The sequence below is a fragment of the Notolabrus celidotus genome, chromosome 24 (genome assembly GCF_009762535.1).
Source record: "Notolabrus celidotus isolate fNotCel1 chromosome 24, fNotCel1.pri, whole genome shotgun sequence".
Taxonomy (NCBI): domain Eukaryota; kingdom Metazoa; phylum Chordata; class Actinopteri; order Labriformes; family Labridae; genus Notolabrus; species Notolabrus celidotus.
Window position 1 is genome coordinate 8,743,105 of NC_048295.1, and position 17,544 is coordinate 8,760,648.

The 17,544-nt window shown below is 42.5% G+C and overlaps 4 protein-coding genes and 3 non-coding genes across 14 annotated transcripts in view; 5 read left to right on the forward strand and 2 right to left on the reverse strand.

Moving 5' to 3' along the window:
- LOC117807964 (cilia- and flagella-associated protein 47-like) overlaps nucleotides 1–3,043 on the reverse strand; it is a 39,173-nt gene extending 36,130 nt beyond the window's left edge. For 5 of the 8 annotated variants that reach the window (XR_004630085.1, XR_004630083.1, XR_004630084.1 and 2 more), the window contains exons 1-8: nucleotides 2,717–3,039; nucleotides 1,950–2,107; nucleotides 1,706–1,821; nucleotides 1,326–1,464; nucleotides 1,087–1,171; nucleotides 821–961; nucleotides 557–729; nucleotides 147–253 (exon numbers count right to left, since the gene is read on the reverse strand). Coding sequence is in view for 2 of the 8 variants with exons in the window: in XM_034677306.1 (XP_034533197.1) it covers nucleotides 147–253; nucleotides 557–729; nucleotides 821–961; nucleotides 1,087–1,171; nucleotides 1,326–1,464; nucleotides 1,706–1,821; nucleotides 1,950–2,107; nucleotides 2,717–2,854 (1,057 nt within the window). In the remaining 6 variants the exon portion in view is untranslated. Of the gene's footprint in view, nucleotides 1–146; nucleotides 254–556; nucleotides 730–820; nucleotides 962–1,086; nucleotides 1,172–1,325; nucleotides 1,465–1,705; nucleotides 1,822–1,949; nucleotides 2,108–2,716 lie in introns of all 8 variants that reach the window. The other 3 variants (XR_004630087.1, XM_034677306.1, XM_034677307.1) reach the window with 3 other exon arrangements.
- trnad-guc lies at nucleotides 326–397 on the forward strand. The gene has a single exon. It is a non-coding gene; the product is annotated as a tRNA-Asp (tRNA).
- A 573-nt stretch (nucleotides 3,044–3,616) lies between the features above and the next one.
- On the reverse strand, nucleotides 3,617–6,557 carry nufip1 (nuclear FMR1 interacting protein 1). The gene is made up of 10 exons (XM_034677308.1): nucleotides 6,197–6,557; nucleotides 5,924–6,000; nucleotides 5,714–5,818; nucleotides 5,550–5,612; nucleotides 5,386–5,462; nucleotides 5,216–5,308; nucleotides 4,929–5,110; nucleotides 4,703–4,843; nucleotides 4,278–4,549; nucleotides 3,617–4,183 (listed from the first exon to the last, which is right to left on the reverse strand). The coding sequence occupies exons 1-10, from the start codon at nucleotides 6,417–6,419 to the stop codon at nucleotides 3,743–3,745; spliced, it is 1,674 nt and encodes a 557-aa protein (XP_034533199.1). The 5' UTR covers nucleotides 6,420–6,557; the 3' UTR covers nucleotides 3,617–3,742.
- An 862-nt stretch (nucleotides 6,558–7,419) lies between these two features.
- nop58 (NOP58 ribonucleoprotein homolog (yeast)) lies at nucleotides 7,420–12,039 on the forward strand. The gene is made up of 15 exons (XM_034677778.1): nucleotides 7,420–7,562; nucleotides 8,017–8,093; nucleotides 8,195–8,247; nucleotides 8,483–8,607; nucleotides 8,691–8,827; nucleotides 9,023–9,087; nucleotides 9,193–9,327; nucleotides 9,833–9,978; nucleotides 10,186–10,312; nucleotides 10,496–10,659; nucleotides 10,746–10,880; nucleotides 11,025–11,086; nucleotides 11,165–11,319; nucleotides 11,404–11,528; nucleotides 11,628–12,039. The coding sequence occupies exons 1-15, from the start codon at nucleotides 7,518–7,520 to the stop codon at nucleotides 11,691–11,693; spliced, it is 1,617 nt and encodes a 538-aa protein (XP_034533669.1). The 5' UTR covers nucleotides 7,420–7,517; the 3' UTR covers nucleotides 11,694–12,039.
- On the forward strand, nucleotides 10,023–10,105 carry LOC117808486. Its single transcript, XR_004630339.1, has one exon. It is a non-coding gene; the product is annotated as a small nucleolar RNA SNORD11B (small nucleolar RNA).
- Nucleotides 10,346–10,427, forward strand: LOC117808487. The gene has a single exon (XR_004630340.1). It is a non-coding gene; the product is annotated as a small nucleolar RNA SNORD11B (small nucleolar RNA).
- Nucleotides 12,040–13,128: 1,089 nt separating the features above from the next.
- Nucleotides 13,129–16,132, forward strand: wdr12 (WD repeat domain 12). Its single transcript, XM_034678130.1, has 13 exons — nucleotides 13,129–13,324; nucleotides 13,678–13,772; nucleotides 13,887–13,981; nucleotides 14,073–14,179; nucleotides 14,265–14,380; nucleotides 14,455–14,609; nucleotides 14,722–14,767; nucleotides 14,875–14,960; nucleotides 15,048–15,188; nucleotides 15,382–15,487; nucleotides 15,575–15,707; nucleotides 15,793–15,865; nucleotides 15,959–16,132. The coding sequence occupies exons 1-13, from the start codon at nucleotides 13,284–13,286 to the stop codon at nucleotides 16,034–16,036; spliced, it is 1,272 nt and encodes a 423-aa protein (XP_034534021.1). The 5' UTR covers nucleotides 13,129–13,283; the 3' UTR covers nucleotides 16,037–16,132.
- The last annotated feature ends 1,412 nt before the right edge of the window (nucleotides 16,133–17,544 follow it).

A 17,544-nucleotide genomic window follows, 5' to 3' on the forward strand; every position in this document is an offset into this window, starting at 1 on the left:
AGGAGACAGAGATGAGGTGCAGTCAGTGTGGTTGAACATGTTTAAAGAGGAGGATAGAGTGATCTACCTAGGTTACATGAACTCAACTCCTCGCTCAGACCATATGGGATTGCCGCGTGTTCCCAGTGAGTGTGTGTTGTGTTTACCAGTATGGTGAGTGAAGCCATGTCTGCTTCCCACCGACTCAAACAGGAGGAAGAGGCAGAAGTCTTGCCGGCTGGCTGAGGAGTCCTGCTTCTCATCTTCATGCGCGCTAAAAGACAGAGCATGCAATTTTGTGGCAGTTCAAATAATTTCTCAAGAAGCCCTTTACACTACAACTTGCTCCTCGTTAGTATAGTGGTGAGTATCCCCGCCTGTCACGCGGGAGACCGGGGTTCGATTCCCCGACGGGGAGTAACACCTTTTCTTTTTCTCTCCCCCAATGAAAATCTTATTTAATGTAGATGTCTCACATCATAGAGGACACTAGAATTAATTTAGTTCAAATGCTGACTCAAAACATGCATTTTATGTTGCTTTCAGACAATGTAAGACACTCAAAAAGACAGGGTACCTCTTGCAGAAGGGGCTGAATCGGACTGTCACTGGGGCTTGGTCATATGGTCCCAGGCGACCCTGTTTTGGGACACAAACCAAGACCTGAGACACGTCCCGGGTGGCTGGGCTCCTGCACTTCTTCGTTCCTTCCAGCAGGGCGGCGTCTGTGCTCTTCTGGAGGTCTATTCCCTACAGAGTCATCACAGCCTTGTTGATTCCTTTTGAGTTCTACTATCACCCCCTAGGGAGAGACATGTTTGTGTTTAAGGGTACTACTCACCGCCTCGGTCCCAGCAGCAGTTCTCTGGAGCAGGCAGACCCAGTCACAAGCCTGGGGTGCGTTGTTTCTCAGAACGATGTTCTCAACACAAGATGTCCCAAAATACAGGGGTCCAAACCAGAGACAGGACAGAGGAGCTCCCTGTAAAGAAATATATAAATAAACATCTTTATATGGACGCCATTTAATGTGGCCCAAAAAAAAAACACCTCAGTTCTTAAGGTCAAGTACGTGCAATAAGAATTCTCCTCAGATCTTAACTTCACCTGCATGTCAAAGATCTCAAGATGCTGGTCCACCACCTCAGCTCTGATTCTCAGAGCTACAGCAGAGCGATTCTGGAATTTCACCCTAGAATATAAAGAGGGTGAGGCTCAAGTAGCTTTCTCTATTTACTCTGTGACCAACAAAAGTGTTATATGCTAATTTCACACACTTCTACAAAATGTTACGACTTAGAATGTAATGTTCAATCTCTTTTTACAGTCTTGGAAGTCTCACTCACAGAGCTTTCTCATCAATCAGCCTGGGTCCATCTGTACGCATTTCCACTTTGAGCCACTGGGTGGCACCAGCTGCTATGATTCCACTGCAGGGCGACAGTCTGACTGAAGGGTCTCCATTGTAATGAACCTGGAACAAGCCTTTAATGTACAAACACACACATTTAGACACACATAAAGACATATGCATATCATCATTGGGTGAATTTAATTTTGATCTCTAATTAATGCTTAAAAAAGAGAAGAAATGCTGCACACAATGCATCCTTTACTTGTTTTCTTGAATCTGTGGCTGTACTATTCATCCTGTTTACCATACCTGCATCCCACAGCTGTCTTTTATTTCATCTATGTTCATTGTAAGTGAGGCCTGGTGATTTACCTGGTGCTGATCCTTCATTGGTTATTGGATGGTGTTTGCTGATCACCTTACTTGTTGCAGCGATGCAGCCGAAATCCAAATCAGAGTCCATTAGAAGGGAACAAACCTTTGGAAACCTATGCATGCACACATAGAAAACAAGTTGATGTGTCACGACTTGTTTAAAGAAGATGTACGTGTCTAAATAATCCTCAATATCTCAGCTGTATGTCAGATGTTGATATGTCATGACTTGCTTGCCTACCCCAGCACTGGGATTTTAATGGTCTCCACATCATCTACATGGATCAGCAGCCTGTCTCTGAGCTCCTCCTCTTCTTTGGGAGTGAACTCCAGTAAACCGCTTACAGATAGACCAGGAGCCACCACCTCTGCTGAGCTGGATGTTGTGAACCTGAACGACTGCAAGTCACACAAAAAAGGAGAGTTAATGAATTCAAAATAGTGATCTCACTGTCGAAGCACGGGGATATGGGACCATCTTATGGAATGTTTACAATGCCAAATTAAATTATAATCAATATTTCAGATTAATTCCCACCAATAGAGTATATATATATATTAGTGGGATGTGTAAGTTTGAATTATTCTGATCCAAATCGTATCTTATAACTGCTACCAGTGATTGTGTCCTTGATAAAAAGAGTTCCCCCTGGTTGACTAAATATCACAATGAGCCAAAGAGCCAGTCTTTTGAACGGCTCCTCAAGATCCGGTTCCCTTCAAAGAGCCATAAATCCCATCTCTAATACATGGTTATAACAATTTTGTAGGGTTGGCTGTGGTGGTGGGCCCCCCCTGAGATATCTTTTGAGGGGCCCCAGAATTCCTGGCGACGTCCCTGCCTTCATTAACCAAACATAGCTTCGAGTAACCAGGTTAGCTAACATCTTTAATGCACCAGGCGTTAGCTAGTGTTAACTTCACGTCAAATAATTTTAAGCTACTTTTATGCTTTTTTTTTAATGAACTTCAACCTGTTTATTGTTAACACTTTATATTGTACATTACCTTCAATAGTGGCTTCTCAATCACTATTTTCTTTGAAGCTTTCCCGACATTAGTAGCCGTTACTGTCGTCCTATAAACCTGCCCGACGGTCACATCTTTAAACTCGATGCTGTTGACGTTAACACTAACTTCAGTCATGTTATAACTCTATAGTTCTGACTTATGCTCAGGCTCTTCGAAATATTAAAATATCTTCGTATTAAACTCTGTTTCGTGTAGTTTTACTCAGTCGCATTCCGATAGCCAAGTCTACGTTGCTACCCAAATGTTGGACGCTCAACAGAGGTTGACAGCTCAGGTGTTTCCCAGGCGACGACTCCAGGAGAGTGCTCGATTCATACCCCTAGGCAGCTCAGATGGACGGTGCAACTCTTACTTAACAATACTGCTCGATATAAAATCAAAATATTTCCTTGTATATAAGTTGAAAGTTTTTTCAAAAAATTGTGTCAAGAAGGACTTACTGTTTTACACAAAAATGTGGAGTTTCTCAGCTTATCCCCGCCTTTTCGGCTCCGTTCTTCCATTAAAAGAAGTCTTGTACCCATAGACTGTATAAAATGCGTGTACCCCATTAATTGACGTTTATTTGTGTCAATTAAATGATCATCTAAAAATGATCACCTGAATGCGTCTCACCGTTAAAATTAAAGTTAAGATGTCTGCATATTTTATTTTGATTTACTATCAATACAAACATTGTGACCTTATAACTATAGTTATTTCCTTTGAAATAACTACTTGACCGCAGCCCCACTCAAATGAATGGCGGAGACTGAGTTTTTAACCTATACTGCAGCCAGCCACCAGGGGGGAAAGTTTTGGTGGAAGCTACCACACATGCAAGGTCAGCAAAGAGATAGTGTACCAATTTGTCCTCCAAAATAAAGAATCCAAACGTTCCTCACTGGAGCTTTAATGAAACTATCATTACATAGAAATAAGGGTCATTGAAAATAAAAAAAAAAGGATTTGAAAGTATAAAGATCAACAAAATAAGGTTTATTAATATCCGTCCGTGAGATTTCATATAACAGCAGCGGGGTTCTCCCATACTTCGTCATCATAAATATTGGAGGTATCTGTGGTTGAGCTGTGGCAGTCTCTTGTAGTCGTCTCTTCAGCGTTATGGATGAAATTCCCTACAACCTGTTCAGCACTCACTGCCGAGGCCACATAGTCTTTTGATGATTCTGTGCGTACTTGATCCCTCTGCAAACTTTGGTCCTGCCAGCTTTGTGTCATCTGGTTACTTGTGTCTACATCCTCCTGATCACCAGCTTCTGCTTTCTCTGATGGATTTTCATGCCTCCGTTCTTGCTCTCCATTTTGGATCGCTGGTGATGCTTTGTCTGTTCTATCCTCCTCTGTTGTTTTGCTTTCCAGGCCGAAGAAGTTGTTTCGGACAACGTAGCGCACGCACTGCAGGAGCACATTCCTCTCATGGCGGACATCTTGGGCCAGTAACTGAACAGAGGGAAGGCAAAAAAAGAGAGATAAGTGGAGTTTATTTCACAACCTATCCTTTGATTTTTGAATAATCTCACAAGTCCCTCCTTACCATCTCAAGTAGAGTTGGACGGCGTGTCTGTGGCGTGTCTTGATACCCTCCTCTACCACCCCTCCCTCCCCTGCCTCCTCTCCCCCCTCTTCCTCTTCTGTTGTGAGGTGTGTGAGCGGCACAGTCAGACTGGGAGGCTTTGGAAGTTTCTGTTCTTGGTGAAAATGTGTCCTGGCCTCTTGAGGGAGCTCTGTCCTGGGTGTTTAGTGGTATTGTGTTGAGGAGAGCCTTGTTTTCTTGGACGAGGTCCTTGGCTCTTTGGATGGGGATGGCTAAATCAGAGGGAATAATGATCATGAAATCAGTGCTCATAAATAATGGCAACTATTGTTTAAATGAGACTTCTGAATGTAGTTGAGATTGTTTTGTGAAGGTGGTCCTCACAATCAGCCGTTTCTTCCACAGCAGATTGAGAACTAACTCACCATCTGGTTCTTCGTCACTTTCACTCTCAGTAATAGAGCCGTAGTTGGCCATCAGGGATCCCAGAGCTGAACTCATCTGTTTGGGCACCACAACCACCCCGCCTGTCCTTGACTGCACAGCTGGGTCCTCTCTGTCAGAATCTGGAAACACATGAGAAGTAAGCATGGAATACAGACAATATCAAGCCCAAAAGGGTGACACAGATTTGTAAAAGAGGTCACTCACCGTGGTCGCCAGTAGCCAGCGCTCCAAGTGGATCCCCCTCCCTCTTCGGCTGGGTGAGGGGTGGAGGCCTCTCTGTATTGCTGTTGTCCTGTGGATGAGGGCCTCTGTGGTGTTGCCCATGGAAGCCTCTGTTCCCCCAGCCGCGTCCTCTACCCCTCCCTCGTCCTCTGCCTCTCATCCGACTGTGAAAATGTTGCAGTGTGCATTAAGATAAGCAGTAAGATCATTTGTTTTCTATTAAGGAAGACAATATCTTGTTATTATAACAGTTGCAGTAAAAGATGTACCCAAACTGAGCTGTGTCTAACACTGCTCCCGTCTCCTCCCGAGCCTCCATCACTTTCCTCTTCTTTTCGACAGTCGCAAGTGTCGGATAGTTTCTGGAGTGGGAGTAAAAAACTACAATCAATCGATGTTTTTTGTAGATGCAGCAGATGTAGATCTTGTAGACTCTGACCTGCGTCTCTCCTCTCTCCATTTAGAGATCTCATCTGGAGTGTCCAGCTTGATCCTTTTAGCTCCTGGTGCGTGGTTCTACAGATATTAAAACACTAAAATCAGTGAAAAAAAACAACAGCTGGGATTATAAAGTCGGTTTTCGATGCGACTTCTTTCACGTACATTCTTCCAGTGGATGCTGACGATTTTTTCATGAGCCATGAAGCTGCAGTCGGGCACGGAGCACTGTGAGGGAGATTGATTACAGCAGTCAGTAATAATTGCAAGATGATTTACAATATCTACAGTATAGCGCTAAATATGTTGTGCTGTGTGTTTAACATTACCGTGACATGCTGTGAAACATGTTCATCGTACTTCTCCTGGTTTTTGAAGCCCCGGTCACAGGTGTCACAGTAGTGGGAGTACTCTGGCTCCTTCTTGTTCTTCTGCTGTGGGTTATAGACAGATCACTCACTCTGAAGCATTTCTATGATGGAAACTGTTCTCTAAGGTCATCGTGGTTTTAATTTACAAGGCACTGTGTGGATAGTTACCTTTTTTCCATGATTTGGAGGGCCTCCATAATTCTGTCTTCCCCCTCGTTGTCCACCTTGATGCCATTCACGACCACCTGAGGAGAACATCAGCAAAGGATGACAGCATATTAAACACATGCAGGCATGGAGAGAGGCTGGGCTTAATTGTTATTGGTTGCATTATGGGAAAAATTAAATCCCTGTTATTGCTTTCCACTGTACAAAATCTCTTGCAAGAAACGAGGTCAACCGGATGCAGGTACAGTAGGGTAACTGATTTGGGTAACTCACCTTGTGGACGGTTGTGTCCCTGGTTTCCACGGCTCGACCCTCTCGGATCCCAGTGATTCCAACTCGCCTGTCCGCCGTGGCCCCAGCCGGGCTCCGAGGGCGTCTCGGACCAGCTCCACATGCTGGGGTGGAAGTTGCTAGACCGGGACTGCTGTTGGTGCTGGATGGTGTTCGGAGCAGGACATCCGAAGTCCGGCGGAGGATAGTGTCCCAGTTCGTTCATTTTGGACCCCCGAAGCCTTAATATGAGTCGGCAGTCAAGTTTTTTCGAGATAAACTGTAGTATCTAACCATGCCATGCGCACATGTGCATGTTTTGCTGTAGTTTACATGTGCGTCACTTCCCCTTGAACAGGAAGTAGATGATAAAATAAGAATAAAGACATAAAAAAACAAAAGCTGTGATAATAATTCATAAAATAAGTGTAAAATGTATGCTTTACGTTGAGCTGTAACTACACATTGTTGTTAATTATATTTAATCTATTACTTTTAAACACCGGCACGTTTGGATAACATCTCGCGAGATTCCTACAGAGCTTCTTTTTGGGTTGCCAGGTTTAAGAAAAGAACCCGTCTGGTGTGGAATTTCTAATCTTAAAGACTTTATTTATAAAGCGCTTTTCATACAATGACATTGTAACACACAGTGCTGTACATAAAAAACAACCTTAAATAGAATAAATTAAGAAACAGGTGGTCTGCAGAAAATTAGCCTACCTATATGAGCATGAGGCTGTGTTTCCTATGCAATTGAATGAAATAACCTAAACTCAGGAGTCAAACTCATTACATTTTCTATTTTCAAAGTTTTATTTCAAGTTTAGCTACTGTTTTTGTCCGTATTTTTTTTTACTATAAATGAGTAAAATGTATAATTTTTAGATAACTTTTGTCATTCATCTTTTTTATTGCAGTATTTTTTCAGTATTTCTTTGTTCACCACAAGTTAACAAATTAATACAAAACCAACAAAGAGACAAAAAAAGAAATAATGAAAAAATATAAAGATAAAGATAAACATGAGAAAACAATATAAATACAAATAATAATAATAAACATTTTTTGATAACTTGGAAAAAAAAAACATTCTGGAAGACATTCTTGTGTCTCACGACCCCCCAGGGGGTCCCGACCCACACTTTGGGAACTCCTGCACTATGGTATCCTCTGCAAAGACCTGGCAACCCTGCAGTTTCCACGGCTCTAACCGCGTGTGCTTCAGACTGAGGAGCAGCAGCGTGGTGACTGTGAGGAAAAGCCAAAGGCTCCCTGATCAGAGGGTGCTAAATCTATATGAACTAACTGAGTCGCCGCCAAAATGCTCGTTTTATTTGAGACCGCAGCTGGATATGCTATATTCAAAGTATGTATTCCACTTCTGTTCCATGTCACTGAGAGAAAGAGACAGAATTACGCATTACATACTTAGCAGAAGTAGCAGGAGTTAGCTTGAATGCTAGTTAGCTGAAACTCGTGTTGGTTCTGTTGTAGCTATTATAAACGTGAATGAGCAAATTAAAAGGCTTTATTTGGCTTTAATGTCAGCTTGTAAAATATAAAACACAAGTTTTCTTCCTATGCATTTGTGTCATTGCTCAAAATCAAGCTAACACTGTTAGCAGTGTGACGGCCTGGTAACCACGTGTGCACATTTAGGCAAACTCAACCAAACACCTCCACGTTCTGATTCTGTTACATGATCAGTATTTAATCTGGATGCAACCTAGTGACATTACCTTGTATCGTGACACATTCTACTAGATTGTATTTCTGCATTTGTAATGATTGATTACTAACTTGTACACACTTATCTCCAGGTCCTCGATGAATCCAAGCTGCAGCAGATTGACAGTCTCTACAAGGAGTTTGAAACTCCTGAAAAAGCTCACAAAGTGTAAGCATGGACGTGTCATGTCACCAGCATTGTCCTGAAGTGTAGATCATATGAATTGAAACATGTGACCTAACTGTATTTGTGTTTTTCTTCCCTTCCAGTGTGAAGCTAAAGCACTTTGAGAAGTTCCAAGATACAACAGAGGCCTTAGCAGGTATTAATACACTTTCAGCTCCCATGTACATGTTAGTGTTGTCTGATGTGTTTCTGTGTCTGATTAAAACATGAGGCATCCTACAGTATTCGTCACTACCACTGAGACCGTTTGATTTAACTTTCTGACTAATAAAATAAAAAAATTGAACTCCTTTTTTAACTAGAACATGCAAATTAGATTGACTGTTTCCAAGGTTGTATGTAACACAATGATCTCCCCCTCTGTCCCTCAGCTGCCACTGCCCTCACAGAGGGAAAAATTGGCAAGAGTTTGAAGAAAGTGCTGAAGAAAGTTGTCGCCAAAGAGGCCCACGAGCAGCTGGCCATCAGTGATGTGAAGCTTGGTGGAGTTATCAAAGTAAGTGAACATTTGAAGCCTTATTAATCAGCTATAAACCCTCACATGGGAGATGAGCAACTCTAACTGACTGTGGATTTCAGGAAAAGCTGGATCTGAGCTGCATCCACAGTCCTGCTGTGGCTGAGCTGATGAGAGGCATCAGGGGCCAGATGGAGAGCCTCATCACTGGACTTCCTCCCAGGGAGATCAGTGCCATGTCTCTGGGGTTGGCTCACAGGTCAGTAGCACACGGATGCAGCATGGAATGAAAGAGTGCGACTGCTGCCTATGATTACACTTGCTGTCTGAACCTCCCTGTAGATTTCCTTCAGCATTCGTCACTACCACTGAGGCAATCGTCTCTCCTTAGGCATGAAAAGATCAAATATAGTTTGGTGTGAGATAACCAACAGTTCTTTTCTGTGTCCTCCAGTTTGTCCCGCTACAAACTGAAGTTCAGCCCGGACAAAGTGGACACTATGATCGTGCAGGCCATCTGTAAGTTGTATTTGTGGGCTGTAGTTTTTCTGTCCGAAATTACCTGTTGAGTTAAAGTGATCACTTACAATGACATGAATTGATTATTTTTCTGTGTCTCTTCAGCTCTTTTGGATGATTTGGATAAAGAGCTCAACAATTACATCATGCGCTGCAGAGAGTGGTACGGCTGGCACTTCCCTGAGCTGGGGAAGGTCATCACAGACAACTTGGCCTACTGCAAGGCTGTCCGCAAGATTGGTAAGAATTAAAGTCTCCTTGTTAGTAGAGCAAAACCAGTCACCAGGTGGTCACCCTGTGTAATTTGTAGCACTAAAGAAATGAGGTACTGAGACCTGATCCAGTCCCTGTAGCAGGCTGTGAACATGGGGCCTGTGGGATTCTCTCAGGTGGCCATTTGAGGAACTTCAGTTGTTCTCTACTTTCACATTGGTGTCATTTTTCACCACCAGAGGTTGCTGCTGGAGGCAAACTTAAAAAATGCTGAGAATACAATTCCCATAATGCATCATTCCTGCCTGTTTAAATCCCCTGGATGCACGCCTGCTTCTAAAATACTGCAGTCTCCAGGAGGCCGTTTAGGGCATTTCCAGGGCTTTAAATTCGACTACTGATCATATGTTTAGTACTCTCTATTGATGGTGAACTAAACTTCATGTGCTCCTTCAGATAACATATCAAACACTTAATTGACCTTAAACCAAGAGTGTTCCCTAAAAGCTAAATGTCTCCTGTTTGTCTTCAGGTGCTCGCACAAACGTGGCCACTCTCGACCTGTCCGACATTCTCCCCGAGGAAATCGAGGCTGAGGTTAAACTGGCCGCTGAGATCTCCATGGGAACAGAGGTGTCGGAGCAGGACATTGAAAACATCAGTCACCTGTGTGACCAGGTATGCGTCCCTCTTTCAGATCACACCAGCTTGATGAATCACTGTGACGGTCTTGATGATGACGACAGTTGTCTTTTTCCTGAAGCACACATGTGGGCTTTCAGTCACTACCTCATCTGAACCGTCACGTTTCTGCTCTCCTGAAATCTTTGAACTGTATCTTTGGTTTCTAGTCTTAATACAGATCTTCTTTTATTCTATTCGCAGGTAATTGACATCTCAGAATACCGCACACAACTGTATGACTACCTGAAGAACAGAATGACGGCGATCGCCCCCAACCTCACAGTGATGGTGGGAGAGCTGGTCGGAGCACGTCTCATCTCACACGCAGGTAAATCCAACCGAAGAGGCTTTGTGAAAACCAACCAAGCGGTGATGATCATGACGTTCAGTCATTTCCCTGAAAACACTGATGCTTTTAAGTCACTACCTCATCTGAGCTTGATCCAAGAAGCTCGATGTGCACGCACGTAAAAAAGAGCACCAGATTCACTCTTAACTTTCTGTTTTCAAGGTTCCCTCCTGAATCTGGCGAAGCACCCAGCCTCCACCGTGCAGATTCTCGGAGCAGAGAAAGCCCTGTTCAGAGCTTTGAAGACCCGCAAAGACACGCCCAAGTACGGTCTCATCTACCACGCCTCTCTCGTCGGACAGACCACCGCCAAGAACAAGGGCAAGGTACGTTCAGGAGGAGTAGCAACCAGATGAAGTGGTGCTGAATGTTACAAACTAAGCTAAACAATCTGTGTTTTCTTTTTGTCCAGATCTCCAGAATGCTGGCAGCTAAAGCAGCTCTGGCGATTCGCTACGATGCGCTGGGAGAGGACACCAACGCAGAGATGGGAGTGGAGAATCGGGCTAAGCTGGAGGCCAGGCTGCGACAGCTGGAGGAGAAGGGAGTAAGTGTTCTTAAATACTAGACCAGCTCCTTTGACTAACGATACCTTAATAACCACTACAGCCTTCTTAACACACTTACTTCAGTTCTTTGTCTGATCATTCTTGCCGGGGTTGTAATGTCGCCTTCAATATCTCCCCCTCAGATTCGCAGAATCAGCGGAACAGGCAAAGCGATGGCGAAGACGGACAAATACCAGCACAAGAGGTGAGTCATCACAAACTGAGAGAACACTCTCCCATGCTGAAACACAAGGTGCTAACCTCTTTGTTTTTCTCCTCACAGTGAAGTTAGAGTATACGATCCATCAGGTGACTCCACCATTCCCTCCACGTCAAAGAAGAGGAAGTTTGAGGAGGTGGAAGAGGAGGAGGAGGCTGAAGAGCCCGTAACGCCGGCGGTCAAATCCAAAAAGGCCAAAAAGGAGCCAGTAGCAGAAGGTGGGTGAAATGAGCGTGAAGTTGATCGTGTGTCAAAAGTCAAATTATGGATACTCAATCTATTTTTTTTTTACTGTTGTGTAGTTGAAGAAGAAGAAGAAGAAGCAGAGGAGCCTCCCAAGAAAAAGAAGAAGAAAAAGAAGGACAAGAAAGCAGAGGCTGAGGAAGAACAACCAGAAGAGGCGGCGGAAGAGGAAGCAGTACCAGAGGTAGGAGTTTGTTTGGACATGTTTGAAAACGATCCAGCATTAAAATGATGTTTCTTTTAGAGGTTTTTACTCAGAGATATCTCCCTTTTCTCTCAACAGTCGACAGAGAAGAAGAAAAAGAAGAAGAAAAAGAAGGCGAAGGAAGAGGAAGAAGATGACGAGTGAAGAAGTGCAGAGTGTACATATTTTCTGTTTTAGGTTTTATGGTGTTTTAGTTTGTCTCGTACATTCACATGGACTAAGGGCAGTACTGTAATGAGTGCCTGATTCTGGACTTTAAAAGGTGTTCATTTTAAAGAACAGCATCAAAGATAGATCTCATATTTTATAACTGAGAGTAAAGAGGGTTTTGTATAATGAGTTTGGAATCTGCTGTCCCATGTTTTTTATGTTAACTCATCTGTATCATACATTTATGTATTAATTAAGCACAAAGATTCCCACGCCTCTATTCTTTGACCAAGACTGAACATCTGCCTGTGCGAAATAAAACTTTTTGTTTTTGCCTAAATGATGTGTTGTGTTTTATACATGAGCTTCATGTGTGCTTTATCACATTTGGAAAGATGCTTGTTTTAGACTCTAAATACCTCTAGGTCTTATTTTATATTCTCCATAAATGAAACACTGCAAACTAAAAGTAAGCCCTCTTGTTTCTTACTTCACATAAAGTATTACCACAAAATTTAATACAAGAATTAGTTAGTGATGCATAGTAAATAGCCTTTATGCTGCAGCTAGTAAAGCTGAAGCTGATATTAATCCATTTATTTGATGCTGGGTAGCTCAACCTACATTTAATATATCTCAATACAGTTGTTTGTGTTTATTTTAGGCTTAAAAGTCTTTGAGTCTATCAAATGTGGTTGATTACCAAATGTGCCTTAAAAATTAACAGAGTGGAAGTATTACAGCTCTTATGAGGAGCTTTATCAGAGGTGTGTGTTGATTTGGTCTGCTTATTTTGTTATGTGCATCAAGATTCAAGAAATCTTTATTGCCAAATGAGCTCGCACATACAAGGAATTTGACATGGTGAATGGAACACTGGTACTTAAGACAGTAAGGACAATAAATATAGAAACCTAAAAACTAACCTTAAAAGTTCTAAATAAAAATAAAATTACTATCTGTACAAAGAAATGTGCAGAAGTACTTTCAAGACATAAATAAATGAGTGCAAATTTTAGTGGATGAATATAATAATAAAATATGTTATAGAATAAATTACAATATTGCACGTGGTTGTTGAGATATTGCACTGGAAATCAAGGATTGCATGTTTTTGCTTTAATCATAAAGTGACAGTATTGATTTAATTATATTTTATAAATAGCTAAAAACTCCTCACTGGAGCTTTAATTAGTGAAAAAATAAATAAGACAAATACAAGAAATTGTAGTTCTGTATTTGAGAAATTATGAGCAAATAGAACAGGACTTATTTTTAATTTAGGAATTAAACCAAAATACTTAAATATTATAATAAAATATATGAATTATAATACAAAACAGGACACATTTGTTTGAATTTAGCTGCTCACTGTAAGTTATTACGGGCAGGCATTACTAGCCGAGCACAGATCTCCTTCATCAAATCACTGCCTCTGTGATCTACAGCACTGCCTTGCTCCAATACCACATGGCATGACTCCTTACATGAGACTCATAAGTGTTATGCAGGAACACATGAACTACTGATCTCTATCTTTAATTAACAACACTCTCTTTAAAAGAGATACATATATACACCAAGATGTCTCAGTTACAGGCTCGGTTCTTCACGGAAAACAAAAAGTAAGCTCTCCTTTCTCTTTAACGCTGCTGGAGTTACTAGCGTGCTAGCTAACATGCTGTAACGTGAAGTAAACAGACAGAAATGAGTGTCTGACACTACACTGTCTTTTACTTCTCTATGTGTACAGTGAAGTTTTAGTTAGTCTCTTACTTTTAAAAGCCTCAAACTGATCATAGCTAATGTTTTTAGCTTGTTGTTTTAGCCTGCTAATGCTAACTGCACCATGTTGTGATTAACTACTTTCCCTGTGCTTACAAGCATGTTGAACCATAACTTTAAGGACAATCTAATGTTATTAATGTGTGTATTTAATGGGTGTAATATGTAACATAATCTGAACACATGTCTGTAGGTATCTTATAGATGATGTCCCATTCTCCATCCCTGCTGGATCTGAAGTGAAGGACCTCAGTAATGTCATCAACAAGCTACTGGAAGCTAAAAATGGTACAATCACACTTTACTTTAAGCATCAAAACACATTCATTCTTGTGCAAAGCTTTTATTTTTCTATAACTCTTGTATTCATCAGTTAAAATAGATAACTCTTGTTTTCCACAGCGTCTCACACCACAGTGGAGTTTGACTTCCTGGTCAGGGGTCAGTTCCTGCGATCATCGCTTTCCACTCACATGGAGACAGAAGGCATATCCACGGTAAGATCCGCTTAAGCCCAAACAAACAGAAGCACAGAGACACTTGATGTGGAAGGTATCTGATGTGTATTCATGTCTGTGTGTGTTCCAGGAAGACGTGGTGGAGATTGAGTACGTAGAGCGGATCACAGCCCCAGAACCAGAGGAGTGTATGATGCACGATGACTGGATTAGCGCTGTAGATGCAGATTCAGAATGGTAGGATCACTATTCAGCACCACAGGTTTGAAAAAGTCCCAGAATGTCTCTGATAACTTGCCTTTTTTATTCTGTTTTTTTGCAGGATTCTAACAGGCTCATACGACAAGACAGCCAGGATCTGGTCCGTGGAGGGCAAGGCGGTGATGACAGTCGCCGGGCACTCAGATGTTGTGAAAGATGTGGCATGGGTGAAAAGAGGTAAGCAGTCCAAAATGGAAAACACCCCCTCAGATAGAAATAAGGACATGCATCCTGACTGAATCTGTCTCCAGACGGTCTGACCTCTCTGCTGCTGACGGCGTCTCTGGATCAGACCGTGCTGCTGTGGGAGTGGAACTCCGAGAGGAACAAAGTGAAAGCCAGACACTGCTGTCGGGGGCACACGGGGAGCGTTGACACCGTCGCAACAGATCCTACTGGCTCGAAGGTAAAGAAGGAAGGAGGGAGGTTTAAAAGGAGAATGATTTAGTGAAAGGGTAGAAGAAGAATACATGTGGACTGTGGTGAGACTAATGTGAGCACTTGTGTGTCCTCCACAGTTCTGCAGTGGCTCCTGGGACAAAATGTTGAAGATTTGGTCAGCAGGTAGGTCACCCAAATGAGAAATGTCTTGTTTAATCTTGGAGTAAAAAGAAAAAAGGGAAAAGAAATGAGGATGAAGTTCTTTAACAATGTATTTCTGGTGCTGTTAGTTCCCACAGACGAGGCAGATGAGGTTGAAGAGCCCGCTGACAGACCGAGGAAGAAACAGAAGACTCAACAGCTGGGCCTGACCAGGGTTTGTGATCTTACGTCGGCACTCCTGTACCATCGTTTGACGACTCATGTCAAGGTTAACATGTTTGAATGTGTGATTTATATTTAGACTCCTCTGATGACGTTATCCGGACACAACGAGGCAGTGTCCTCCGTCCTGTGGTGCGACAGCGAGGAGGTTTGCAGTGCATCGTGGGATCACACCATCCGTGTGTGGGATGCAGAGACGGGAGCAATGAAGACTACACTGGTGAGAAAGTCTGGTGTTTGCATACAAAATTGAATGATTATGCAATTTTAAATGTGGTGATTTAAATGGCGGTTTAGTTCGCCCTGGGTTCTGCCTCTCAGGTGCAGTGTTTGACTTCAGGCACGACTTTGAAAGCTGCTAAAAAGATCACAGGAGGTATAAAAGCGACTGATTTGTCTTCTTCTTTCCACAGACAGGCAGCAAAGTGTTCAACTGTATATCCTACTCCCCTCTGTGTCGACGGCTGGCCTCAGGCAGCACAGACAGACACATCAGACTGTGGGACCCTCGCACTAAAGGTACCACCGTATGCTCTCTCTGACTTATGCTTTTTTTTTTATCCCTGTATTTGCTCTCACGCCTAAAACACCTCCTCTTCTCTCCAGACGGGTCGTTGGTGCTGCTCTCTCTGACCTCCCACACTGGCTGGGTCACGGCTGTGAAGTGGGCGCCGTCACACGAGCACCAGCTGGTCTCCGGTTCTCTTGACAATCTTGTTAAACTGTGGGACATCAGAAGGTTTGTGATGTTTGTTCTTCTTTTAGTGTGAGGACCATATACCTCTTTCAGTGACCAAAGTTAACATACTGCTCTCCTGTTGCAGCTGTAAGGCTCCTCTGTATGACCTGGCGGCCCATGAGGACAAAGTATTCTGTGTGGACTGGACAGAAAGTGGGGTAAGGCTTTCATCAACTATCCCCCTCATTGAAAACACATGAATAAAACAAACAAATGACCTAATTTCTCTGTTTTCTGTCTTCTATTTCCAGCTGATGTTGAGCGGAGGCGCAGATAACAAGCTGTACACCTACAGATACTCAGCCTGTCAGACGGATGCGGGGGCGTAGACTCCCTGGCCGACAATCCAGCACAGAGATCCACCTCATCCATCACCACTGACACAAAACGGACATAAAATAAACAATACAAGTGTTTGAATTTTATACTGAACAAATAGTCATTTTTACCCCGTGTCCTCTCTTCTCATATTTTCGTATGCATTGTTTTTGTTTTCCTGTACCCCAAGAAAACTATAAATTTATTTGTCTCCTAAAATCTCTCTCTTTTTTATGTTTCTCCCATGACTGCTTGTTGGAAATGTTTGAAATGTGATGGTGGCTGAGAGATAAGGAGAATGTCTGACAGATGAACCAGCACATTGAGTCTCTCTTGGATCACATTTGATCATAAACGTTGACAAAAGAGGGTCTACCAGTATTTATGAACATTCCCCCTTTATATGAATGTTTTTTAAGGTCTGATTTATTTAACATACATTGTTCTTACTCTTGACAACCCTCTGGCAACACTAACTTCCTTGAGTGTCTTTAGCTTCATAAAGATAAACCTTTTGTCTTGAAGAAAAACAGTCTTTTTCCTCTTCAGACTGGTTTTACCAAAGAAGAAGAAAAAAGAAGATCTCTCACTCTGCTTGTTTTAATGATCCAAAGTGGAGTGTGTATGTGTATGCTAAATTTACACGCACCAAAGTCGATGGTTAATGCCAACTTAATAAAGATAACAAGATAACTGAGGAGGTATACTATAAGGTCACTAGTTAAGGTGAAAGGCCTTATGAAGCCTACTTATACTACAGCTAGTAGTAATTAACTGGTCCACACTCATCACAGATTCTCTCCTCACTTCAGCTTGGATCTCCTGTCACCCCCTACTGCAAGAATCTTGCCATCACCTGTGATAAAGACCTTAACTTCAACCAACATATCAAAACTACAGTTCAGTCTTGTTTCTATACCAGCTGCTCAAAATCTCTGGGATCAGGCCCTTCCTTTCACGTCACAACCTAGAAATTGTCATCCATGCATTCATCACTTCCCGATTAGATTATTGTAACTCACTCTACACCTGCTCAAGCAAACACAACCTCTCAAAACTCCAGTTACACACCACTAAAAGGGAACACATCACACCCATTTTAACCTCCCTTCACTGGTTGCCTGTGGGTTTTTAGAATTGATTTTAAGATTTTAACACTCACTTTTAAAGCCATAAATGGACTGGCCCCTGACCTTAGACACCTAAGAGAGTGTCTAAGGATGTATGTCCCCAACTGCTGCCTGAGATCCTCCGACAGGTCCCTCTTGGATCTTCCTAGAGTAAAGTTAAAACCCAGAGGTGACATGGGGCCTCATGTTCAAAGACTTGCATGGATTTCCCACTGAAACGTGGCGTACGCTCAAATCCAGAAAATGTTGTATGCACAAAAACATGCAGATGTATGAATCTGTGTGCAAGGATCAACAGCTTTGAAAACATGCGTACACCAGCCATGAAGTTGGCGTGAGGCACCACACATTTGCACGGTCATTTCGCTCTCGATACATCTGAACTTTGC

What these genes read in the sequence shown, in the direction of transcription:
- nufip1 (XM_034677308.1), bottom strand. Translation starts at nt 6,419, where the DNA reads ATGAACGAACTGGGACACTATCCTCCGCCGGACTTCGGATGTCCTGCT. An exon ending in ATGTTTCACAGCATGTCACG is followed by an intron (nt 5,613 to 5,713) that starts GTAATGTTAAAC and finishes TCTCCCTCACAG; the next exon opens with TGCTCCGTGCCCGACTGCAG. An exon ending in GCTGGCTACTGGCGACCACG is followed by an intron (nt 4,844 to 4,928) that starts GTGAGTGACCTC and finishes ATGTGTTTCCAG; the next exon opens with ATTCTGACAGAGAGGACCCA.
- nop58 (XM_034677778.1), top strand. Translation starts at nt 7,518, where the DNA reads ATGCTCGTTTTATTTGAGACCGCAGCTGGATATGCTATATTCAAA. An exon ending in CAAGGCTGTCCGCAAGATTG is followed by an intron (nt 9,328 to 9,832) that starts GTAAGAATTAAA and finishes GTTTGTCTTCAG; the next exon opens with GTGCTCGCACAAACGTGGCC. An exon ending in AAAGGAGCCAGTAGCAGAAG is followed by an intron (nt 11,320 to 11,403) that starts GTGGGTGAAATG and finishes ACTGTTGTGTAG; the next exon opens with TTGAAGAAGAAGAAGAAGAA.
- wdr12 (XM_034678130.1), top strand. Translation starts at nt 13,284, where the DNA reads ATGTCTCAGTTACAGGCTCGGTTCTTCACGGAAAACAAAAA. An exon ending in GAGCAATGAAGACTACACTG is followed by an intron (nt 15,189 to 15,381) that starts GTGAGAAAGTCT and finishes TTCTTTCCACAG; the next exon opens with ACAGGCAGCAAAGTGTTCAA. An exon ending in AAACTGTGGGACATCAGAAG is followed by an intron (nt 15,708 to 15,792) that starts GTTTGTGATGTT and finishes CTCCTGTTGCAG; the next exon opens with CTGTAAGGCTCCTCTGTATG.